The following is a 21,250-nucleotide window of genomic DNA, read 5'->3' on the forward strand; positions in this document are numbered from 1 at the left end:
CCCCCCGTTCAGGGCGCTAGTGCGGGAGGCAGGCTGCCCTCGCAAATAAGCCTTGAATTTTAAAGGTGCGGCTTATTTGTGGGTGCGGCTTACTGTCGGGCCAATATGGTGTGTGTGCGTGTGTGTGTGCGTGTGTATTTGCAGGGGATTGTCTCGGAGGAAAGGAGTTCTTTATTTTTCGGATCCACCTCATTTTTGTGATTGTAGGTTGTTTTAAACTTTTTCTAATACTGTGTTTTAATGTTGAAACCCGCCCTGGGACCTTAGGGTGAAGGGCAGGATAAGAAGAAGAAGAAGAGGAGGAGGAAGAGGAAGAAGAAGAGGAGGAGGAAGAAGAAGAAGAAGAAGAAGAAGAGGAGGAGGAGGAAGAAGAAGAAGAGGAAGAAGAAGAGGAGGAGGAGGAGGAAGAGGAAGAAGAAGAGGAGGAGGAGGAGGAGGAAGAAGTTATTGTTTCCAAAATGCACTGGGCAACAATAATCGATTGCACTTGGGGAACTTTCTCTCCTGGGTGTCTTCTGGGACACAGGGTTCATGGGGCCATGACACGGTCCTTTGTGGGCACAATACCTCAACACTGGACAGGTGACCATTCAAAGAGGGGGTTGGGGGCCCCTGGCCCTCCCCACACTATGCTCCTGGGTACATCAGAGTCATGGCGGTCAGGACAAACTGGGATGGTGAATTGTGGAAAGTCATGGTGGCTCAGCCCTAGCGAACCCCACCGAAAGACTAGTGAGCAAAGGAGAAATAACATAGAAGCTGCAATTCCAGGCTGGGTCGGTTGCCTTTATTGGAACATGGGTATATACATGGTGACTATCTGTACATATGCAAAAAAGCGACCTATTCAAGCTTAGAGGCTCTACAGACGTCTGAGCAGCTACACTCCCCTTGGTTCAGCACAAGGCCAAGCGCTCATCGCCAAGAGCCCTGATTGTGGCAAAGGAAACGGGGACCTATTTCCAGAGGGCGGTTGCCCTAGAATCTCGCTGAAGCGGCAAAAGAGAGCAGACAGAGCGTTTAGCACTTGAGAACCCGTTTCAAAAGACAGGTCATACCAGGGGAATGCTGGTCACTGGCTGTTAACAATGCAGATTTGATTTATCAGGGGCGGGGAACCTTTTTCAAGGGCTACATTCCTTTCTGGGCAAGCTTCGGGGGCTGGTGTGGGCACATGCCAGCAGTGAGGCAGGACCAGAGGCCAAAATGGGTAGAGCAACGAATGTAAATTTCAGCTTTGTTCCGTAGGCTCGTTCCTACACTCACCTCTCCTGGTCCTCCACCCAGGCCAGCAAACAGGCATTCTTAAGAGTAAAAGGAGGCCAATATTAGGTTTTGGGGGGCTGAGGTTCCCCACCCCTGGGTCCTGCATGGCTTTCCCGTAAGATTCCTGAGAACTGGAGTTTTCGCAAAGCGGTGAAGTTTCCATCTCTCCCTCGCAACAGTTCCCAGCGTTATTGGGCCATTACAATGGCTGGCCCAGTCAGTTTCAGATGCAACATGCACACACGTGTGGAGGGCAGGGAGCTTATATTTTTTTATTTATCTCATTTATTTATTTAATTTATATACCGCCCCATACCCAGGGGTCTCAGGGCTGTTCACAATTTGCATAACCTCCTTTGGTGTTTGCATTTCTCCGAATTGTGCAGCGATGTTCTCAGCTCAGGAAAGAACCAAGAAGCACTGATTTAAAAAATGTGCATGTCAGAGGAATATATGTGTTGGGTACATTGAGAAACCCTCACATACATGGCGAAAATATACGTAGCCAAATATCGGTTTGAATGCCAATTTTCATGTGAACGTTTTAAAAAAATAAGCATAATGCAGAAAGGAAGGTGGAAGAGACATAGGCAATGAACACAAGTGCGTCTTATGGAGCGAAAGATACGGTATATATATATTATGCCATTCACATGGTTTGGCAAAAGCCCCTCTCCCCTGGGAACGCTGAGAACTGTAGCTTTGTAGGGGAAGAAGAAAAACAATCCTTGGCACCTCAAGAAACTTCAGTCCCCAGAATTCTTCCCAGGAAGGCAAGGCAAGTTAAACCAGTGCATAAAACCACCACAACATAAAATACAAACAAATGCAAATGAGTAGAAATGAGATTCTGGATAAACATCAGGAAGGACATTCTGACGATAAGAGCTGTGGAATGGACGACCACAAAATGTGCTGGGCTCCCCTTCACTAGAGATTTTAAAACTGAGACTGGAGGGCCATCTCTCAGGAATACTTTAGTTGAGATTTCTGCATTGCATGGGGTTGGTCTAGATGGTAAAGGTAAAGGTAAAGGACCCCTGGACGGTTAAGTCCAGTCAAAGGTGACTATGGGGTTGTGGCGCACATCTCGCTTTCAGGCCAAGGGAGCCGGCATTTGTCCACAGACAGCTTTCTGGGTCATGTGGCCAGCAGGACTAAACCGCTTCTGGTGCACGGAGGACTGTGACAAGTGCCAGAGTGCATGGAAATGCTATTTACCTTACCGCCGGAGTGGTACCTATTTATCTACTTGCACTGGCATGCTTTGGAACTGCAGGAGCCGGGGACAGAGCAACGGGAGTTCACTTGGCTGCGGGGATTTGAACCACCAACCTTCTAATCAGCAAGCCCAAGAAGCTCAGTGGTTTAGACCACAGCCAACTCTACAATTCTATGATCCTATGATCCTATGATCCAACTATGAAGTGGTGCGGTTTAGACATCACCTTGCCGACAAAGGTCCCTATAGTTAAAGCTATGGTTTTCCCAGTAGTGATGTATGGAAGTGAGAGCTGGACCATAAAGAAGGCTGGTCGCTAAAGAATTGATGCTTTTGAATTATGGTGCTGGAGGTGACTTGAGAGTCCCATGGACCGCAAAAAGATCAAACGCATCCATTCTTAAGGAAATCAGCCCTGAGTGCTTACTGGAAGGACAGATCCTGAAGCTGAGGCTCCAATACTTTGGCCACCTCGTGAGAAGAGAAGATTCTCTGGAAAAGACCCTGATGTTGGGAAAGATCACAAGGAGAAGGGGACGAGAGAGGATGAGATGGTTGGACAGTGTTCTCGAAGCTACCAGCGTGAGTTTGACCAAACTGCGGGAGGCAGTGGAAGACAGGAGTGCCTGGTGTGCTCTGGTCCATGGGGTCACGAAGAGTCGGACAGGACTAAACAACAAGAATGTGACGGGGTGAGCTCCCGTTGCTCTGTCCCAGCTCCTGCCAACCTAGCAGTTCAAAAGCACGTCAAAGTGCAAGTAGATAAATAGGCACCACTCCGGCGGGAAGGTAAACGGCGTTTCCGTGCGCTGCTCTGGTTTGCCAGAAGCAGCTTAGTCATGCTGGCCACATGACCCGGAAGCTGTACGTCGGCTCCCTCGGCCAGTAAAGCAAGATGAGCGGCACAATCCCAGAGTCATTCGCGACTGGACCTAACGGTCAGGGGTCCCTTTACCTTTACCTGTGCTTTTTAATGAGCCTGGTAGAATCTACTTTCCTATTGTTAAACCTTAGAATCAGGCATATATAGCAACATGTTCTAAACATTTAAATCCTGTGAAGTCATCTCATCCATGCAATGACCCCTGCAGGCCTCATTCTCTGTAGATGGGGGGGGGCACTATCTCATGGACCAGGGACCACCTGGCTGCATGTTGACCCCTTGCTTTATTTTGTGTTGAAGAGAGAGCCTAGTAGTTGTTACAGGCTCTATGGTTGCTGGGCGGGGAGGCAGAAAATACAAAACTGACAGAGGAGGAAGCAAGGAGGTGGGGACGGATGGGGATTGGGGCCAGTGTCTGCATCTCACAAGGTTTCACATGCATCACCAATGGAATGAGGATGTTGTGAGTCCCACATTCATGGCTAAGCATGCACAGGGTTGCATGTTTTGCACAGGGTTTAAATGGAAGGAATTCAGGCTCTACAGAGCACAGCAAACTCTGCAAGTCTGATGCTCAGCTATTTTGCTAACTAGGCACAGGACTGCACCGAAGGATAGGTCTTCAGTACCAAAAGGTTTTTGAACTGAAAAGTATGTCTCTAACAAGAGATGACTAATCTCAGGTCCAGCATTCCTCTAACCGGCATCTCCCACCCCAGACATAATGCTCTAGCAAGCCTTTGCCACTCTGGTACCCTCCAGATGTTTTGAATGACAGTTGCCATCAGCCTCAGCAAGCAGAGCCATGCACCAGATTGGCAAAGGATGCTTTAGGCCCTGCACCACGCACATTGATTTGAAAGGCAGAGCTGCAAATTGGAGAGAGAATCCCATCTTTGCTGATCAGGACCTCTCTGACCACGGTGCAGATCTGTCAGTTAAGTTACTGGCCAGCTGTTTGTACTTCCTGAATGTTTAGCCACGATCGTTTCTTTTAAAAAGTACCCAAAATTTTTAACAATTCACCGTTTTCAAAAATTGCATTTTGACCGTGCAACTGTTGAGAGGTCCCACTGCAGCCTAAAATGCACATTTAAATGCAATATATATTTGGAGATCTTGAAGATTAATGGGGGAAAAAATGGAATGGAACAGACTTTTGGGTGAACACATGCAAAAATAACATGGAGCTGAAACAGATTTGCCCATCCCTAACTATGAGGTTTTTTGTTTTTTGTCTTAAGTCATGGATAATATTCCATGAAGTTTATTGAACAGCAATAGTTTTTCTAAGTTGGAGCTGTCCAGAGATTTGATCTCTGTCTGGCTTCCATCCATAATCTCCTCCCCTTATACTGCCTTGTCCTATGTGGGGTTTCATGGCTTTCTGATATAGACCTCACCCGTTTCATCTTCCAGAATCTCTTCAATTCGGCTTCTCTGTAAAGCAAAGCAAAGCAAACAGTGTGCAGATGGTCTTGGTTCGCATTGTTTATTAACAACAGTAACAGAAGCAATCCCATGTCCATTTCAGTTGCAGCAGTCACCAGTTAAGAAATTATCTGAAGTCCACCCTGCGGATTGTGAGCTGAATTTGTAATGTAAAAGATTCTCCAAGTTTGTTTTGATACCTTGTGAATGGCAGCACACATGACTTCACATCTGTACATGTATTTGCCTTGGAAGACAAATAAACTTGGTAACTGTTTTTAAGATACAGTGGTACCTTGATTCTCAAACGCCGAAAACCCGGAAGTAGTGTTCTGGTTTTCAAATGTTTTTTGGAAGCAAATATCCGATGTGGTTGTCAGGTATTGTTTTGGGGGCACCTGCACCAATCAGAAGCTGCACCTTGGTTTCGAACATTTTGGAAGTCAAACGGACTTCCGGAATGGATTAAGTTTGCTCTTTTGTTTTTGCTATTTATTTTGCGTTTTTGAGGACTTTTCGGTTAATTTGTTTTTATGACTGTGTGAATAATCATTTTTGCCATCTACAATACTGTTTCCTTTATTTTATTGCACAGTAAATTGATTATTGCTTTAATTTTATGGATCAATGGTCTTGTTAGATAGTAAAATTCATGTTAAGTTGCTGTTTTAGGGGTTGTTTTTAAAAGTCTGGAACGGATTAATCCGTTTTGCATTACTTTCTATGGGAAAGCTCACCTTGGTTTTGGAACGGACTTCTGGAATGGATTAAGTTTGAGAACCAAGGTACCACTGTGCTCAGTAAAGTTTGTGAAGAAGAAGAAGAAGCGGAGGAGGAGGAGGAGGAGGAGGAGGAGGAGGAGGAGGATTGGGCAAATTCTTTTTTTATATACATTTTATTGGTTTTTATAACATATCATTTCCAAAAATCATATAACATAACTTCTTACCTTATACAATATTTTAGACTTCCGTCAACACCTCTGATGATTTTTCGTTCTTTATCACTTATTCTGCATTTCTTAATTTCTCTATTACTCTTAATTATCATGAACTAATAACTCTCCTCATAGTCTTTCTTGCAATATTTCAAATAGTCCTCCTTACAAAACTTCTTGCAGTCCTACTAGCGTAATCTGTTCATTACAACTACTTTTCAAATAGTTCCTATATTTGCTCCAGCCTTCTAAGAATCTCTGGTCTCGCAGGTTTCGAACCCTTCCTGTTAATTTATCTAGTTCTGCATAGTCCATCAATTTCATCCTCCATTCTTCTTTTGTTGGTAATTCTTCTTGCTTCCATTTTTGTGCTAATAGTATTCTTGCTGCTGTCATTGCGTATGAAAACAACTTACAACCCTGTCTATTAATATCATCTCCTACAACGCCAAGTAAAAATGCTTAATGTTTCTTAATAAATGTACATTTCAACATCTTTTTCATCTCATTATATATCATTTCCCAGAACTTTTTCACTTTTTTACATTCCCACCACATGTGATAAAAAGTTCCTTCCTTTTCATTACATTTCCAACATTTAGAGGATTGGGCAAATTCATGGAAGAGAAGGCTATTTATTAGCTGTGGTGGCTCTGCCTCCACAGTTGGAGGCAGGAATGTTTCTGAATAAGAGTTGCTGGGATCCATGGGATTGAGGAGAGAGCTCTTGTGCTCAGGTCCTGCTTGCTGGTTTGTCACAGGCATCTAGTAAACCATTGTGAAAATAGGTTGCTGGACTAGACACTGGTCTGACCCAGCTGGCTCCCTTAACTATCAATGGATCCAGCCCCAGTGAGTGAGCTGAATGCTTTTAAAGAACCACTGAAGATGATGGCCATCACTTCATCTTCCCAGGAAACGGTCCACCATATGATTCAGGGGCACCATCTAGGGGTGGCCACGAGTGGTCTAGAACCCCCCCAAAAAAAATTAAAGGAGGGGTCCGGGCCTCCTCGATATTCTGCGGCGACATGTGCACGCTGTCTGCAGAGGGAGTTGCGCAGCCCCACATTTCTAAGCGACCTTCTTTCTTGATGGGCCCCCTTTTCAGAACCGGGAAATGGAGAGATAGGTCAGTGGGAAGGAACTATTTGCCAGACAGTTTGTGCGTTCAACATACCTGGACTGTGTTCATGCAGTCTGCTAGTTTTCTAAGGTTTTTCCTGGGTGGGAGGAAGACCTCGAGCCTCACAGCACCTTTAGCGTTCCTCTGGAAGGAAATCAGGAAGTTGATCTCTTGTGCCTGGAGTCGAAAGAGAATGAAATGAATGAAGGACTGAAGCTGCTTTGGACTGAACCAGACCTTTGGTCCAGTGCTGGCTACTCTGAATGGCAGCCCTCTCTCCCAGTCCTGAGACCTGGGTGCCAAACAAGGTGGTACTCTTAATTCAAAGTATATACACACACACATATATATACAAAGTATATATCAAATGTGGTGACAGTAATAATAATACAACAAAACAACACCACCACAAACTGGCTTATAAGTATAAAACCAAATTTACTAGAATAATAGCTAGAATAGAGATAGACTTGTAACCATTTAAACAACAAACATACTAAGGTCCCATGTGCAAGACAAAGCCTGGAGATACTGTAAACATGGAGTGGATAAATGTACAACTCTATCTTAACAAGTTAAAGGTAAAGGTAAAGGGATCCCTGACCATTAGGTCCAGTCGTGGCCGACTCTGGGGTTGCGGCGCTCATCTCGCTTTATTGGCCAAGGGAGCCAGCGTACAGCTTCCGGGTCATGTGGCCAGCATGACTAAGCCTCTTCTGGTGAACCAGAGCAGCACACGGAAATGCCGTTTACCTTCCTGCCAAAGCGGTACCTATTTATCTACTTTGACGTGCTTTCGAACTGCTAGGTTGGCAGGAGCAGGGACCAAGCAATGGGAGCTCACCCCGTCGCAGGGATTTGAACCTCCGACCTTCTGATTGGCAAGCCCTAGGCTCTGTGGTTTAACCCACAGCGCCACCTGCATCCCATCTGAACAAGTTACATGTGCAGTAAACATTATACAGACTGGATAAATGAACCGTTCAACAAGTAGTGTAAGTCCAATCACAGAATGGCAACCCCGTGCTGCTACAATGGCAAGGGCAGCACAGTGGAGAATATGAAAAAGTTTTTCAAAGCTGTTTTTCAAAGACTGAACTGGATGAGATGTTCTTCAATGGGTCTTGAGTTGGAAACACAAAGTGTATGCATGGATTAATCACAGGAAGGAAAATCAAAGCCACCACCCTGGTGAGAATAACCTGTTCTGGCTGGGGCTGATGCAAGTTGCAGTCCAGAACATCTGGAGGGCGCCTGGTTGGGAAAAGCTGCTCCTCATTCATGCTTGGCAAGCACACGTAAAGTTTAAAAAATAGTACTAGGTTCAGGGTGGAGGGTTTTCATCAGGACCACAGTGTATGGGGAGGGAGGTTTATCCTTGCCCTCCCCTATTGTGATTCCATCAAAATCCCACCTGCACTGCAATTAGCCTTTGGAAGCAGAGAACGCTCCCATTGCTACCAATGGGAGCTTTCCCTCTAAAGCTAACTGTAGTGCTGCTGCTGGTGGAGGAAATCAGAATTGCGTTGGGAGAGGAAAGGGTGAAGATTAACTCGCCCTGCAAAGCAGCTTTCTTTCTTTCTTCCTTCCTTCCTTCCTTCCTTCCTTCCTTCCTTCCTTCCTTAGAATCATAGAATCATAGAGTTGGAAGAGACCACAAGGGCCATCGAGTCCAACCCCCTGCCAAGCAGGAAACACCATCAGAGCACTCCTGACATATGGTTGTCAAGCCTCTGCTTAAAGACCTCCAAAGAAGGAGACTCCACCACACTCCTTGGCAGCAAATTCCACTGTCAAACAGCTCTTACTGTCAGGAAGTTCTTCCTAATGTTTAGGTGGAATCTTTTTTCTTGTAGTTTGGAACCATTGCTCCGTGTCCGCTTCTCTGGAGCAGCAGAAAACAACCTTTCTCCCTCCTCTATGTGACATCCTTTTATATATTTGAACATGGCTATCATATCACCCCTTAACCTCCTCTTCTCCAGGCTAAACATGCCCAGCTCCCTTAGCCGTTCCTCATAAGGCATCGTTTCCAGGCCTTTGACCATTTTGGTTGCCCTCCTCTGGACACGTTCCAGTTTGTCAGTGTCCTTCTTGAACTGTGGTGCCCAGAACTGGACACAGTACTCCAGGTGAGGTCTGACCAGAGCAGAATACAGTGGCACTATTACTTCCCTTGATCTAGATGCTATACTCCTATTGATGCAGCCCAGAATTGCATTGGCTTTTTTAGCTGCCGCGTCACACTGTTGGTTCATGTCAACCAAGACTCCTAGATCCTTTTCACATGTACTGCTCTCAAGCCAGGTGTCACCTTCCTTCCTTCCTTCCTTTCTTTGCACTTAATTTATTTATAATAATAATAATAATAATAATTTTTTATTTATACCCTGCCCTCCCCAGCCAAGGCCGGGCTCAGAGCGGCTTACAAACAATAATAAAAACAAGAAGAATGATTACAACTTAAAAACAAAAATAAAATACAACATTAAAATAATGGAACATTAAAATATTAAAATGTAGCCTCATCACAGGAGGAGAAGGAAAAGAAAACAAGAGAGAGAGAGAGAGAGAGAGAGAGAGGGATGGAATCAAACTGGCTCCAAGCCAAAGGCCAGGCGGAACAACTCTGTCTTACAGGCCCTGCGGAAAGAAATCAGATCCTGCAGGGCCCTGGTCTCATGAGACAGAGCGTTCCACCAGGTCGGAGCCAGAGTTGAAAAGGGCCTGGCTCTGGTTGAAGCCAATCTAACTTCCTTAGGGCCTGGGACCACTAGGGTGTTGCTATTTATGGACCTTGAGGCTCTCCGTGGGGCATACCGGGAGAGGCGGTCCCGTAGGTACGAGGGTCCTAGGCCGTGAAGGGCTTTAAAGGTCAAAAGCAGCACCTTAAATCTGACCCTGTACTCCACCGGGAGCCAGTGCAGCTTGAAAAGCACTGGGTGAATGTGATCCCATGGCAGAGACCCCATTATTGACATTATTATTAATGTTGCAATACATATATGAAATCTTTACATATTGATACATATACATTATATTCGTAAATTCACATTTTCACATTTCATTACGTACCAACATTTATCCATTTCTTATTTCTTGCCCTGTGTCTTCCCTTCACCTGTGCATGACTTCCTTGTTATTATTTTGTAACTTTATTATTGAGATTGCAATTTTGTATCTTAATAATTTAACATTCATTCTTATATATCTGCTTAACTTTGTGAAATCAGTCTATACATAACAATAAATTCTTGTTGGAGCATCTTTTGGTCACATATTCTTCTACACTTTTCCATTCCTGTTTGAGATTTTGATTGGATTGCATTCTAATTGTTGCCGTCATTTTTGCTAATTCAATCATTTCAAAAAATTTATTTTGCCAATCTTTCAATGTTGGTACTTCTTCTGATTTCCATTTTTTTGCAGTCAATAACCTTGTGGCAGCTGTTGCATATAAAAAGATTCTCTTCATGTCTTTTGGGATGTCATTTGTAATAATTCCTAAAAGGAATGTTTCCGGCTTCTTACCTATTGTTGTTTTAAACATATTTTCAGTTCTTCATGTATATTTCCCCAAAATTTCTTAATTTTATCACATCCCCACCATACATGATATAAGGATCCCTCTGATACCTTACATCTCCAACACAGATCTGATGTTAGTTTATAATTTTTAGCCAGTTTTACAGGGGTTAAGTAATAGAATACATATTGCAATGTGATTTACATGAATATATGCCCTTTGCTGAACACTTTACTCCAGCGTGTGCAGTTTTCGACACACTCTTTCGATGGAGGACAGCATTGCAAAATTTGGAGAAGTGCGCATTCTGAAGGATGGCTGCGGTTTTTTGTGCTCTCGTTGCTACAGAAAGTGCAAATGAGGTTTGCCTTTAAATGCAAATGACATTGGATTTCTCCCCGGCCCTCGTCACAGCTAACTTGAACCCAAACTGATTTCATTGGGCTCCAGTGTCGCAAACACCCGTCTGTCGGGGCCTCAGCCCTGTCACGTCCGTTTGCCTAAACCTAACCATCACCCCAGGCACAATCCCTGGAAAGCCACTGGGTTTGCTTGGGAGATGCATCTCTGTGTACATATTGCGCTGCTTGTTGCCAAGTTTTTGGGAGTCTGCAAAGGGCGGGTCGTTGTTTATTGCCAGTTAAAGACCCCCAAGAGAGAGACTTTGTTTCACTGGCCAGAATAGCCCCAGCCTTGGAAGGACAGAAAAGGCTTTGTTTTGACAGTAGCAGCAGTGGCGGCGGCTGCAAAGTCCTGTTCCAAGCTTGCTAACTATAGCATATTTTATGGCAAGAACTGTAAATAACAAGCCCAGAGTTACAGCAGGGGCCAAGTTATGACATCATGTTGTTTGGGATCATAGAGCGAACGAGCAAGAGAGAGAAAATACCTTCCATGGGGGCGGTCTGGTCTAAAATAAGCAACTTTTCCAGAACTAGCTTTCTCACGGGGATTACACAGTTGGAGGGGCATTGATACTGCGTTGGCAGGTTATTCCAATAGGTCTCGATGGAGCTTTCCCAGGGTTTGCATTTAGGAATGGCATGCAATAACACTTCCCAACCCCTAAAAAACTAAATCTGTGCAGGGACCAGGAATTCTGGGCTGTTTCTGCCACACCCCCTTGCTGTCTCTGGCTACGTCCCCATGAAAGGTGCTTCCATTTCCCAACCTCTTTGCGGCTCTCAGGATGAAGTAGATGCCCCTATTGTGAGATGAAAATGAGTGTTGGAGGCTAGAGGCCACAGGGCAAGCAGGATCAGCCAAAGATATTTTCTTGCTGGAAGTAGAGTGGTAAACATCCTCACCCTACTGAAGTCAGGGTGCACAGTACTCTATGATACTATATGCTGATTTAGCATAGTGGCTAGAGTGTCGGACTAGGACCTGCGTAAAAGGTAAAGGGACACCTGAACTTTAGGACCAGTAGTTGGCGACTCTGGGGTTCCAGAGCTGGGGTGAGGATTAATGAGCAAGGTGGTGCTTAAGGAAAGCGCTGGACAAGTGGCAGGTAAAGGTAAAGGGACCCCTGACCATTAGGTCCAGTCGTGACCGACTCTGGGGTTGCGGCGCTCATCTCGCTTTACTGGCCAAGGGAGCCGGCGTACAGCTCCCGGGTCATGTGGCCAGCTTGACTAAGCCGCTTCTGGCGAAACAGAGCAGTGCACGGAAACGCCGTTTACCTTCCTGCTGGAGTGGTACCTATTTATTTACTTGCACTTTGATGTGCTTTCGAACTGCTAGGTTGGCAGGAGCAGGGACCGAGCAACGGGAGCTCACCCCATCGAGGGGATTTGAACCGCCGACCTTCTGATCGGCAAGTCCTAGGCTCTGTGGTTTAACCCACAGCGCCACCCGCGTCCCCTCAGGACCTGGGATACTGCAGTTCAAATCCCCGCTCAGCCATGAAGCTCATTGGGTGACCTTGGGCCAGTCGCTCCCTCTCAATCTGTTAGGAGTGCATGCAGGAGCCAGGCCCTGTGACCAATAGGACTTTGCAGGACTGGGGCCTTCCTAAGTTTGTTCTGAAGAAGCAAGGCGCGGCCGCACAGGTGAGGCCGATTGGTAACTCACAGCACCTGGTGGCAAGAGCTGGTAAGGGATATAAGGTCAGCATTTCCCTTCGGCTCTTTGCCACAGCAATATGTTCCCTGCCTTGCTGCGATTGACTCCTTGCTTCCTGATCCTTGATCCCTGGCTTCTTTTTTAAAAAAATAATATTTATTAAAGTTTTAAAAGTTACAGAAAGAAAAGAAAAAGAATTAAACATAACAAAACCATACAATACAATACAAAGACAAAAATACTACATATACATAACAAAAATAAAACAAAAACAATTAAAACAAAAAAACCACAAAAAAACACACCCAATACTTTCAATGTTATTAACTTTCATTTACTTGTTTCAGCGACCTCCTCTCGCCTCCCTTTTTTTGTATTCCACTTTGATTAATTGTCTCAGCAAATCCTTTCAATCTACCTCAATTTTCTGTCCTATCATTTAACTTAACAAATTCTAACATTATTTTTTCCTTTAATCCATTTACAATCTATTGTACTTAATTCTTTATAGCCATGTAACTTCATTCCAACATCTTTCTAACATTCCTTAATTTTACAATATTTCTGTAGATAATCTTTAAATTTCTTCCAATCTTCTTCCACCATCTCTTCTCCCTGGTCTCGGATTCTGCCAGTCATTTCCGCCAATTCCATATAGTCCATCAACTTCAACTGCCACTCTTCCCGGGTGGGGAACCCTGGCTTCTTGACTCCTTGCTTCTGGATCCTTGGACCCCTGACTTCGTGACTCCCTGCTTCTGGATCCTTGGACCCATGACTTCGTGACTCCTTGCTTCTTGATCCTCGGACCCCTGACTTCGTGACTCCTTGCTTCTTGATCCTCGGACCCCTGACTTTGTGACTCCTTGCTTCTCGATCCTCGGACCCCTGACTTCGTGACTCCTTGCTTCTTGATCCTCGGACCCCTGACTTCGTGACTCCTTGCTTCCTGACCCTTGGAGCCTTGACTTCGTGACTCCTAGCTCTCTGACCCTCTGACCACTCTTGGCTTCCTGACTCCTGGCTTCTGGACCCCCGTTCCTGCTCCCACCCTGCCATCTTGCCCCCGCTCCTGACGTCCCCTGCCGGGACTTCGATTGCCCATGAACCGGACCGTGACACAATCTAAGCTAGCCCACAGGGCTGAGAGAATGGAGAAATATGGTTTCCTCTTGGTTAGTCGGACTCCAGCTCTCCTCCTCATCTAGCCCATCCCTGACATCGCTCCCCCCTCCCCAAACGCTATACAAACTCACTCTCAGATTCTGGTACTGGAGCCTCGTGTTCCGGAGCCGGTTCCGAGCCTCGGTGGCCTTTAGGACCCCAATGAGGTTCTTCTGTTCCGCCACCTTTTCCTCTTCCGGCACCAAATTCCTGTCCTTCATGAGGACGGCAGCCAGCATCTCTTTCACCTTGGGCTGACTGGGGTCAGCAAAGGCCAAGTAGCGTGCCATCTGCGCCGGAGTCATCTTGTTCGCTTCGCTGGCACTCGAACGCTTCTGGTGTCGCACGGTGAACTTATTTCTCTGGAGTGCTCCGCCTTTGGACATCTTTGCTTATCTCGCCAACTTAGATTGGATTGATTCTTGGCAGGAGGGCTATGGAAGAGAGGAAAACCAAACAGCTTGACCATGGGAATAATAATACATTTTTTTTTATACTGTACCCCTCCCTCTCCAGCCAGAGCCGGGCTCAGGGCGGCTAACACCAGTAAAATTACAGTAAAATCATAATAGGAGAAAAAAACCAATTTAAAACACAGGTTAAAATGCAATTTAAAATGCAGCCTCGTTTTAAAAGTAGCCCATAGATCAAAACCATAAGGGGAGGGAAAACATAAGGGCCAGACTGAGTCCAAACCAAAGGCCAGGCAGAACAGCTCTGTCTTGCAGGCCCTGCGGAAAGATGTCAAGTCCCGCAGGGCCCTAGTCTCTTGTGACAGCGTTCCACCAAGTTGGGGCCAGTACTGAAAAGGCCCTGGCCTTAGTTGCGACCAATCTAACCACCTTGCGACCTGGGACCTCCAAAATGTTGTCATTTGTGGATCTTAAGGTCCTCTGCGGGCCACACCAGGAGAGGCGGCCCTGTAGGTACAAGTGTTCTAGGCCTCATAGGGCTTTAAAGGTTAAAACCAGCACCTTAAACCTGACCCTGTACTCCACTGGGAGCCAGTGCAGTTGGTAAAGCACTGGATGAATGTGATCCCATGGCAATGACCCTGTAAGGAGCCTCACTGCGGCATTCTGCACCCGCTGGAGTTTCTGGGTCAGCTTCAAGGGCAGCCCCGCGTAGAGAGAGTTACAATAACACAAGGCTATTTAAAACACTGAAATAACATTTGAAATGCATTATGCTTCCCAACTCTGTACATCAGGGGTGTCTAATGCCCAGTTCAGGGGCCTGACCAAGCCCCCCTCACTGTTCCCCCCTGCCCACTTTTGCTTCCCAATTCTGAGTTCCCCACCGCTCAGATAACAGCAGAAAGACGGATGCCTAGGGCTGCCTGCTTTTCATTGGGCCCTGCAGCCGCCAGCAGTTGATGCTTTTCATGGCGTGGAAGCAAACAGTATCCCCTGCTAACAGTTTCAGATCAAGCCGAACAGCAAAAAAAGAGGCTTGAGGGTCTGGCTGAAAAGCTGGCCATCCTAAAACCACGCCGTACGTGTTTGTTTTCCAAAACAGATATACGAAGGGAAGAGAAAATGAAAATAGAAAGACGTGTCAAAAGAGGAAAACGCTCCCCATCGCCAGGGTCTCCTGAGCCTGCTGACAAGAAATTACACAGCATGTTTCAGATAAGAAAGAGGAAGCGGTTTCATGGGTGACACCAGAGCCTTTTAACTAGAATTTCAGCCACAAGCTAGAAGCGGACAACTCCTCAGTGCCAAGTCAGCGCCTGTGGCGTTTTCTGCCTGGCTTCTGACGAACCACGTCTCGTCCAGCAAGCATCTTTTGGGCTGGAAGATGTAATGGCTCACAACCAGAACTTGCAGATGGACACAGGCATAGATTTGCTACAAGGGGGTGTTGCTCTTACAAAACCCTGTCCAAGAACGGAAACATTTTTTAAAAAAGTATTGCTGGAACATTTGGATGGGAGAAGCCAGCCACGGAGAGCCTCTTGTGCAGATCACAGAATTAGAAGGTCCAGAATGTGATTCTGTCTGCTCCATGCAGGTTCTTGCATGGGCCAGGTAACCACCAGGCTCTGAGACCTGCGTTGCCCATCAGCTACATGACACCTGGTTGAGTCGTTTGGGTTCCCCACGCTGATGCTCCCCACATGCCCCATGGCACATTTCTGCCGGCCGCTTGGAGGGGCACCATTGTCAAAGGCAACCTTAGCTTCCAGTGCTTACTCCCCAAAGGAAATAAATCCTGTTATCTTGTTCTGTTAAATGCATCATCCTACCTGCCACTTATGGGACGCGGGTGGCGCTGTGGGTTAAACCACAGAGCCTAGGACTTGCTGATAAGAAGGTCAGCAGTTCGAATCCCCATGACAGGGTGAGCTCCCGCTGCTCGGTCCCTGCTCCTACCAACCTAGCAGTTCGAAAGCACGTCAAAGTGCAAGTAGATAAATAGGTACCGCTCCAGTGGGAAGGTAATGTTGGGATTTGCAGGATACTGAATAAGTCTGCAGGCTTCAACAGGATGATGCAATACTCTGTGAAGTGCTGGGTCAGAGTGACTCAGCAGGAGTGTGATTAGTGTGATTGGCTATCACCTGTTTTAAAAGGAAAGCCTGTTTAACAGTGGTTGTAGTGGTGGTTGTGCTGTAGTGTGGTGGTGCTGTGGTGGAGAGTATTCGTTTGTAAGTACTCTGTATGGACTGTTTCTTTTGTAAATGCCTGTATATAACTCACATTAAAAAAGACTGCACTGGAAAAACCTGGAACTCTTAGCGTCTCTGCTGAAAGCGCCGTGTGGAATACGCGACAGGTAAATGGCGTTTCCGTGTGCTGCTCTGGTTCGCCAGAAGCGGCTTAGTCATGCTGTACGCCGGCTCCCTCGGCCGAAAAAGCAAGATGAGCGCCGCAACCCCAGAGTCAGTCACGACTGGACCTAATGGTCAGGGGTCCCTTTACCTTTACCTTTACCTGCCACTTGTCCAGCGCTTTCCTTAAGCACCACCTTGCTCATTAATCCTCACCCCAGCTCTGGAAGGTAGGCCTTTACTACATTTAAGGCTGGGCAAATATTGCTATTAAACACTCACACACCCCTTTGTAATGACACTTACCTTTGTGGAAAGTCAATGGTGAGTGTGTGTGTGTTGTTGTTGTTTTTAAAAAGCCACTTCCTTGAGAACAAAACTTCAGTCTCGGTTAGCCGGTCTTTAGATACAATGCAAGACGATAGTTTCCCTGTTGGTCAAAAAGAGAAAAGCGCCAGGTCATGCCTTGCTTTCCAGAGTGCACCATGGGAAAAGTGGACAGGACAGGACAGGTTACCTGTGACCTTGATGGTGAATTTCCTAGTTGTGGTTGGTATCAGCTATTGGCAAGGTCCAGCACTAGCCCTCAGGAGCTCCCGCCAGCCTGACCCAGTGTCAAGAGCTGGAATCAAGCTCAGGTCAGCAGTAAAAATACCAGCGTCTCAAAGAAACTAAAGCAGCGCAGGTCTAGTGATCCCTGCTCAGCGCTTGAGGGCCCCAGTCCTGCCACTCACCACCTGGCCTAGGGCGGGGCCTGATAGGCTCTATAAAGGACTACTGCCACTGCTGTCGCTGGGCAGAGAGGGCTCCGTTTTGTTTTGTTTCTGTTTTTTGTTTAAATTGCTGGTGTTTTTTTACCTATGTCATTTTAAACAGTGATAATAATGCTGTATTCTTAGTTTTAGATTTTGATTTATGTGGAAATTGTTTTCCATTTGGTTGTGTATTTTTTTTGATGTGGTTTATTTATTGTTTGTGACTTTTGTAATTATGTAAATCTTGTCATGTTGTAAGCCGCCTTGAGCATTGTTTTTTTAACTGTGGAAAGGTGGCATACAAATAAAAAATGATGATGATGATCCTAGCAACTCTTCCCAGTAGGTCTTGGTCTAGCAAGGCAGTTGTGAGTGTTAGGATATAGTTCCATTCCACCTTAAAAGGAACAGGCCTGACTGTTGTGTGTCACATGCCTGTTTACTTCCAGCACAGTCTCGCTGGGAACTTCCGTTTGTATATTGCTTTTGCTTTTGCTGTTTTGCTTGGACGCGAAGGGAAGCAGACATGTTTTTCCACTGTCGTGCTGCTGAATAAATGCTGTAAATATGCTTACACATGTCTCTGTCCGCTGCTTCTGCTGCAAAGAGTTTTTTCTCTGCTGGCTTGCGTGCTTAAGCCTCTGAAGGCTTCTGAGGCTTGAGTAGCAGTTTTGATGCTGTTCTGAGAACCAGAGTTTCGCCCGGCTGCCGGCCGATGGCTGGAGCTAGTTGGGGGCCTGCCAGACGCCCCCGTCTCTTGGCAGCATCCCAACAGCGAGGGCTGAAGGTCCCTGCATTCCACCACTCTCTAAGGCTCTTCCTCTTCTGGGCTTTCCCCAAGCAATCTCAGACTGCACCTGCACACAACTAATCTCTGCTCAGTGGGGAGGGGAGCTGGTTGTAACAGGGGACAACGACAACACCCTGGCTTCTTCAGCAGCCTGCCCCTCTGTCTCCTGGCCCCATCCCTCTCCAGCCTCTGCTTCAGCCTTGAAGTTTGAACTGCCATCTGCCACAACCTCTTCCTGCTCACGAAACCCTGTGGCCTCTTCAGCTTCCGACGCCTCCTCCCTGAAGTCTTCTCCCTCTGACCACTTGCCATCCTTCCACCACCAACCCCCTGGTTCTGAACCTTCTTCCCTTGGGGATTCCACAGCTGGTGCCTCTAATCACTCATCTATCTTCAGCCAGTCTATGACACCCAGCTGCGACACCTCTCTGCACCTCTCTGTCAGCCCCTTGGACATTCATTTTAGGAGCCGGTGAGTGGCAGTGCTATTTTTCAATGGGAGCAAAGCTCAGCTCCCATACTTGGTGGCTGCCTTCTTAATTTACCCAAAATTCAATGCTCCAGCCTATATAGTCCTATGAAATCTATAAAACTCAGCCTCATAGACCTTATGGATTTAAAGGTTGGGGCATTGCATTTTGCTTAAATTAAGATGGCGGGCAGCCGCCATGGATGGGAGCTGACTTTGTCTCCCATTCAAATGAAGCAATGTGATTTGCCCACCATTAAAATCCCATTGGGAGGCTTTGTAGGATGAGTGGCAGGTGTAGTGTTGTGATTATAGGGTGGGACTAGGACCTGGGAGATCAGGGTTTGAATCCATGAAACTGGCCCTGTTCCTGTATGTCACTGCCAAGCAGTGCTTGAGCCAAAATAATAAGCCAGTGAAGAGGCCCAAACTACACACACAACATACTCTCAGTTAAACTCCATAATTGCTCTATTATTGCTCCATTGGTGCTGGAGGAGACACTTGAGAGTCCCATGGACTGCAAGAAGATCAAACGTATCCATTCTGGAGGAAATCAGCCCTGAGTGCTCACTGGAAGGACAGATCCTGAAGCTGAGGCTCCAATACTTTGGCCACCTCATGAGAAGAGAAGACTCCCTGGAAAAGACCCTGATGCTGGGAAAGATGGAGGGCACAAGGAGAAGGGGACGGCAGAGGATGAGATGGTTGGATAGTGTTCTCGAAGCTACCAGCATGAGTTTGACCAAACTGCGGGAGGCAGTGGAAGACAGGCGTGCCTGGCGTGCTCTGGTCCAGGGGGTCACGAAGAGTCGGACACGACTAAACGACTAAACAACAACAAATTGCCCCAACATCCCCATATTCTTTGCATCCCAACATTCTCTCTCTCATATATATACATAGTATCAATTTTTGTTTTGCAATTTAAAATACTCAGTTAAACATCCTTAAGATATCAATGACTTGCCTTCTTCTCTTTCCATGGTTCATTTTGCATACCATAAATCACTGCATATTTTACATAAACTAAACCATTCTGTATTCCATTGCTGCACCCATCAAAACTTATTTACACTGTTGAATTTATCTTAATGCTGCCAACATTTCAAAGTGTACACAATTTCCCCCCATATATTCAATAAACGTTTTCCAATCTTCTCTAAACGTATGTTCTTCTTGTTCTCTTATTCTATATGTTAATTAACATATTCTATATGTTAATTGTGCAGTCTGCAAGCTGTGCATATTCTTTCAGCTTAAGTTGCCATTCTTCTTTGGTTGGGACCTCAATCGTTTTCCATTTTTGGGCTAAAAAAGCACGGGCCGCAGTAGTCGCATACATAAATAACCTGTTTTGACACCTGGGTATTTCCGTCTGAATTATTCCCAACCGAAAGGATGGGCAAATCTGTCCCATTTTGCCTTCTCTCAGTTTCTCATTTTTCTACTCTTAAGATCTGTTCTCCCCATGTGTGATTTTTTTAAAAAAGTCCCTTGAAAAGTCCCTTGAAAATTCATCAGAGTTTTCTCCTGCGACACATGTCACACCATTCTACCCAATATACACATTTCTGCAAAGCAATCTTCCCTAATATGTTATATTTTTTCCCACTAATATATGCATTTTAAGGCATACTTTATCCTGGACAGTATATATGCACACATCATTTGGCTAGGGAACCGCCTTGCAAAATTCAGAGGAATACAGACTTTGAAGGAAAGCTGTGTCTTAGTTTGCATAGTTTTGGCAAATGAGAATGTAGGCTGATTTGCCTTTGAAATGAAAACTGTGTCAAACATCCACGAGGGAAAGGACAGGAATGGGGTTGTGATATAGGGGTGAAACAGAAGGTCCCAGGCTCCCACTTACCCTAAAACCCCCACTTTTCGGTTTCTCCCACTCCGTGAGCCTTCTCTCACCTGCCAAGTCAACATCCTCTCCTGCGGCTCTCAGGGCCTTGTACTGGTCTGTCCTTTTGGTCCAGGCCTCCAGTGTACAAACGTCTCCATGGTAACCTAGTTGCCAGGCAACTCACACAATGGCAAGCCTCCCAGTCTGCTCAGCCTTCACACACATGCACTGACCATCAAGCCGCGGCCTGCTGATCTGAAACTTAGAGAGGGAAATGGTGAGTTAAAGAAAATGTTTAAAAACACTTTTGTTAAAAAAACACCCAGAAGCCTTTTTATCGGGTATAGTGGGTAAAGAGATACCGAGACAAGATAACAAAAAAAAAATGTTCTTATATGCAACAACTGTGGCAAGAATTTTGTTAGCCCAAAGATGGAAACAACAGATGAACAGATGAAGTTGATGGACTTTGCAGAACTGGCGAAACTGATGGGATGAACCTGGAACCAGTGAGACCAAGCATTCCAAAAAGACTGGAATAAATTCATATTATATTTGAAAGACAACTGTAAGCAATTAACATCACTGGCAGGGTTATCTGAAGATTTGTAAGATGAAATTGCTGCCTATCCAGGCTGAGTCATTTAATATTTTAGGTAATGATGTAACAAGGATAGGAAACGAAGCGAAATGTAAAGATGCAAAGTTTAATTTTGTAAACCGTTAGACGGGAGGGAGGGAAGTCGTTAGGTTCAGTTGAGCCAAAGAGATAAAATAAGAGGCTAGGATGTTACGTAATGTGATTATATGTAAAACCAATAAAAATCATTAAAAATAATAGAGGGGGAAATGGGGGTGGTGTGGAGTGGGGAATACCTAGAGGCTGTGACTGGAGGCTTGGGCTTCTAGGAGCAATTGCATTAAAAAAAAAATTCATTGGTTTCTATCTAATTGGTTTCTATCTAATGGTTGCATCTGTCTGTTTCAAG

The 21,250-nt window shown here is 45.7% G+C and overlaps 1 protein-coding gene across 2 annotated transcripts; it reads right to left on the bottom strand.

Annotated features, from left to right (window-relative positions):
* Positions 1-772: 772 nt before the first annotated feature.
* Positions 773-20,439, bottom strand: LKAAEAR1 (LKAAEAR motif containing 1). 2 transcript variants are annotated; one of them, XM_081868171.1, is made up of 6 exons: positions 20,330-20,439; positions 16,699-16,822; positions 13,712-14,053; positions 6,920-7,042; positions 4,775-4,811; positions 773-989 (listed from the first exon to the last, which is right to left on the bottom strand). In XM_081868171.1, exons 3-6 carry the CDS (start codon positions 14,003-14,005, stop codon positions 979-981), a joined length of 465 nt encoding a protein of 154 aa, XP_081724297.1. In that variant the 5' UTR covers positions 14,006-14,053; positions 16,699-16,822; positions 20,330-20,439; the 3' UTR covers positions 773-978. The 2 variants fall into 2 exon arrangements, with proteins under 2 accessions (XP_081724297.1, XP_081724296.1); XM_081868170.1 differs by lacking the exon at positions 773-989 and having other exon boundaries at positions 4,572-4,811; positions 20,330-20,436.
* Between the last annotated feature and the right edge of the window lie 811 nt (positions 20,440-21,250).

This window comes from Podarcis erhardii (genome assembly GCF_964252035.2).
Source record: "Podarcis erhardii genome assembly, chromosome: 6".
NCBI classification, from domain to species: Eukaryota; Metazoa; Chordata; class Lepidosauria; order Squamata; family Lacertidae; genus Podarcis; species Podarcis erhardii.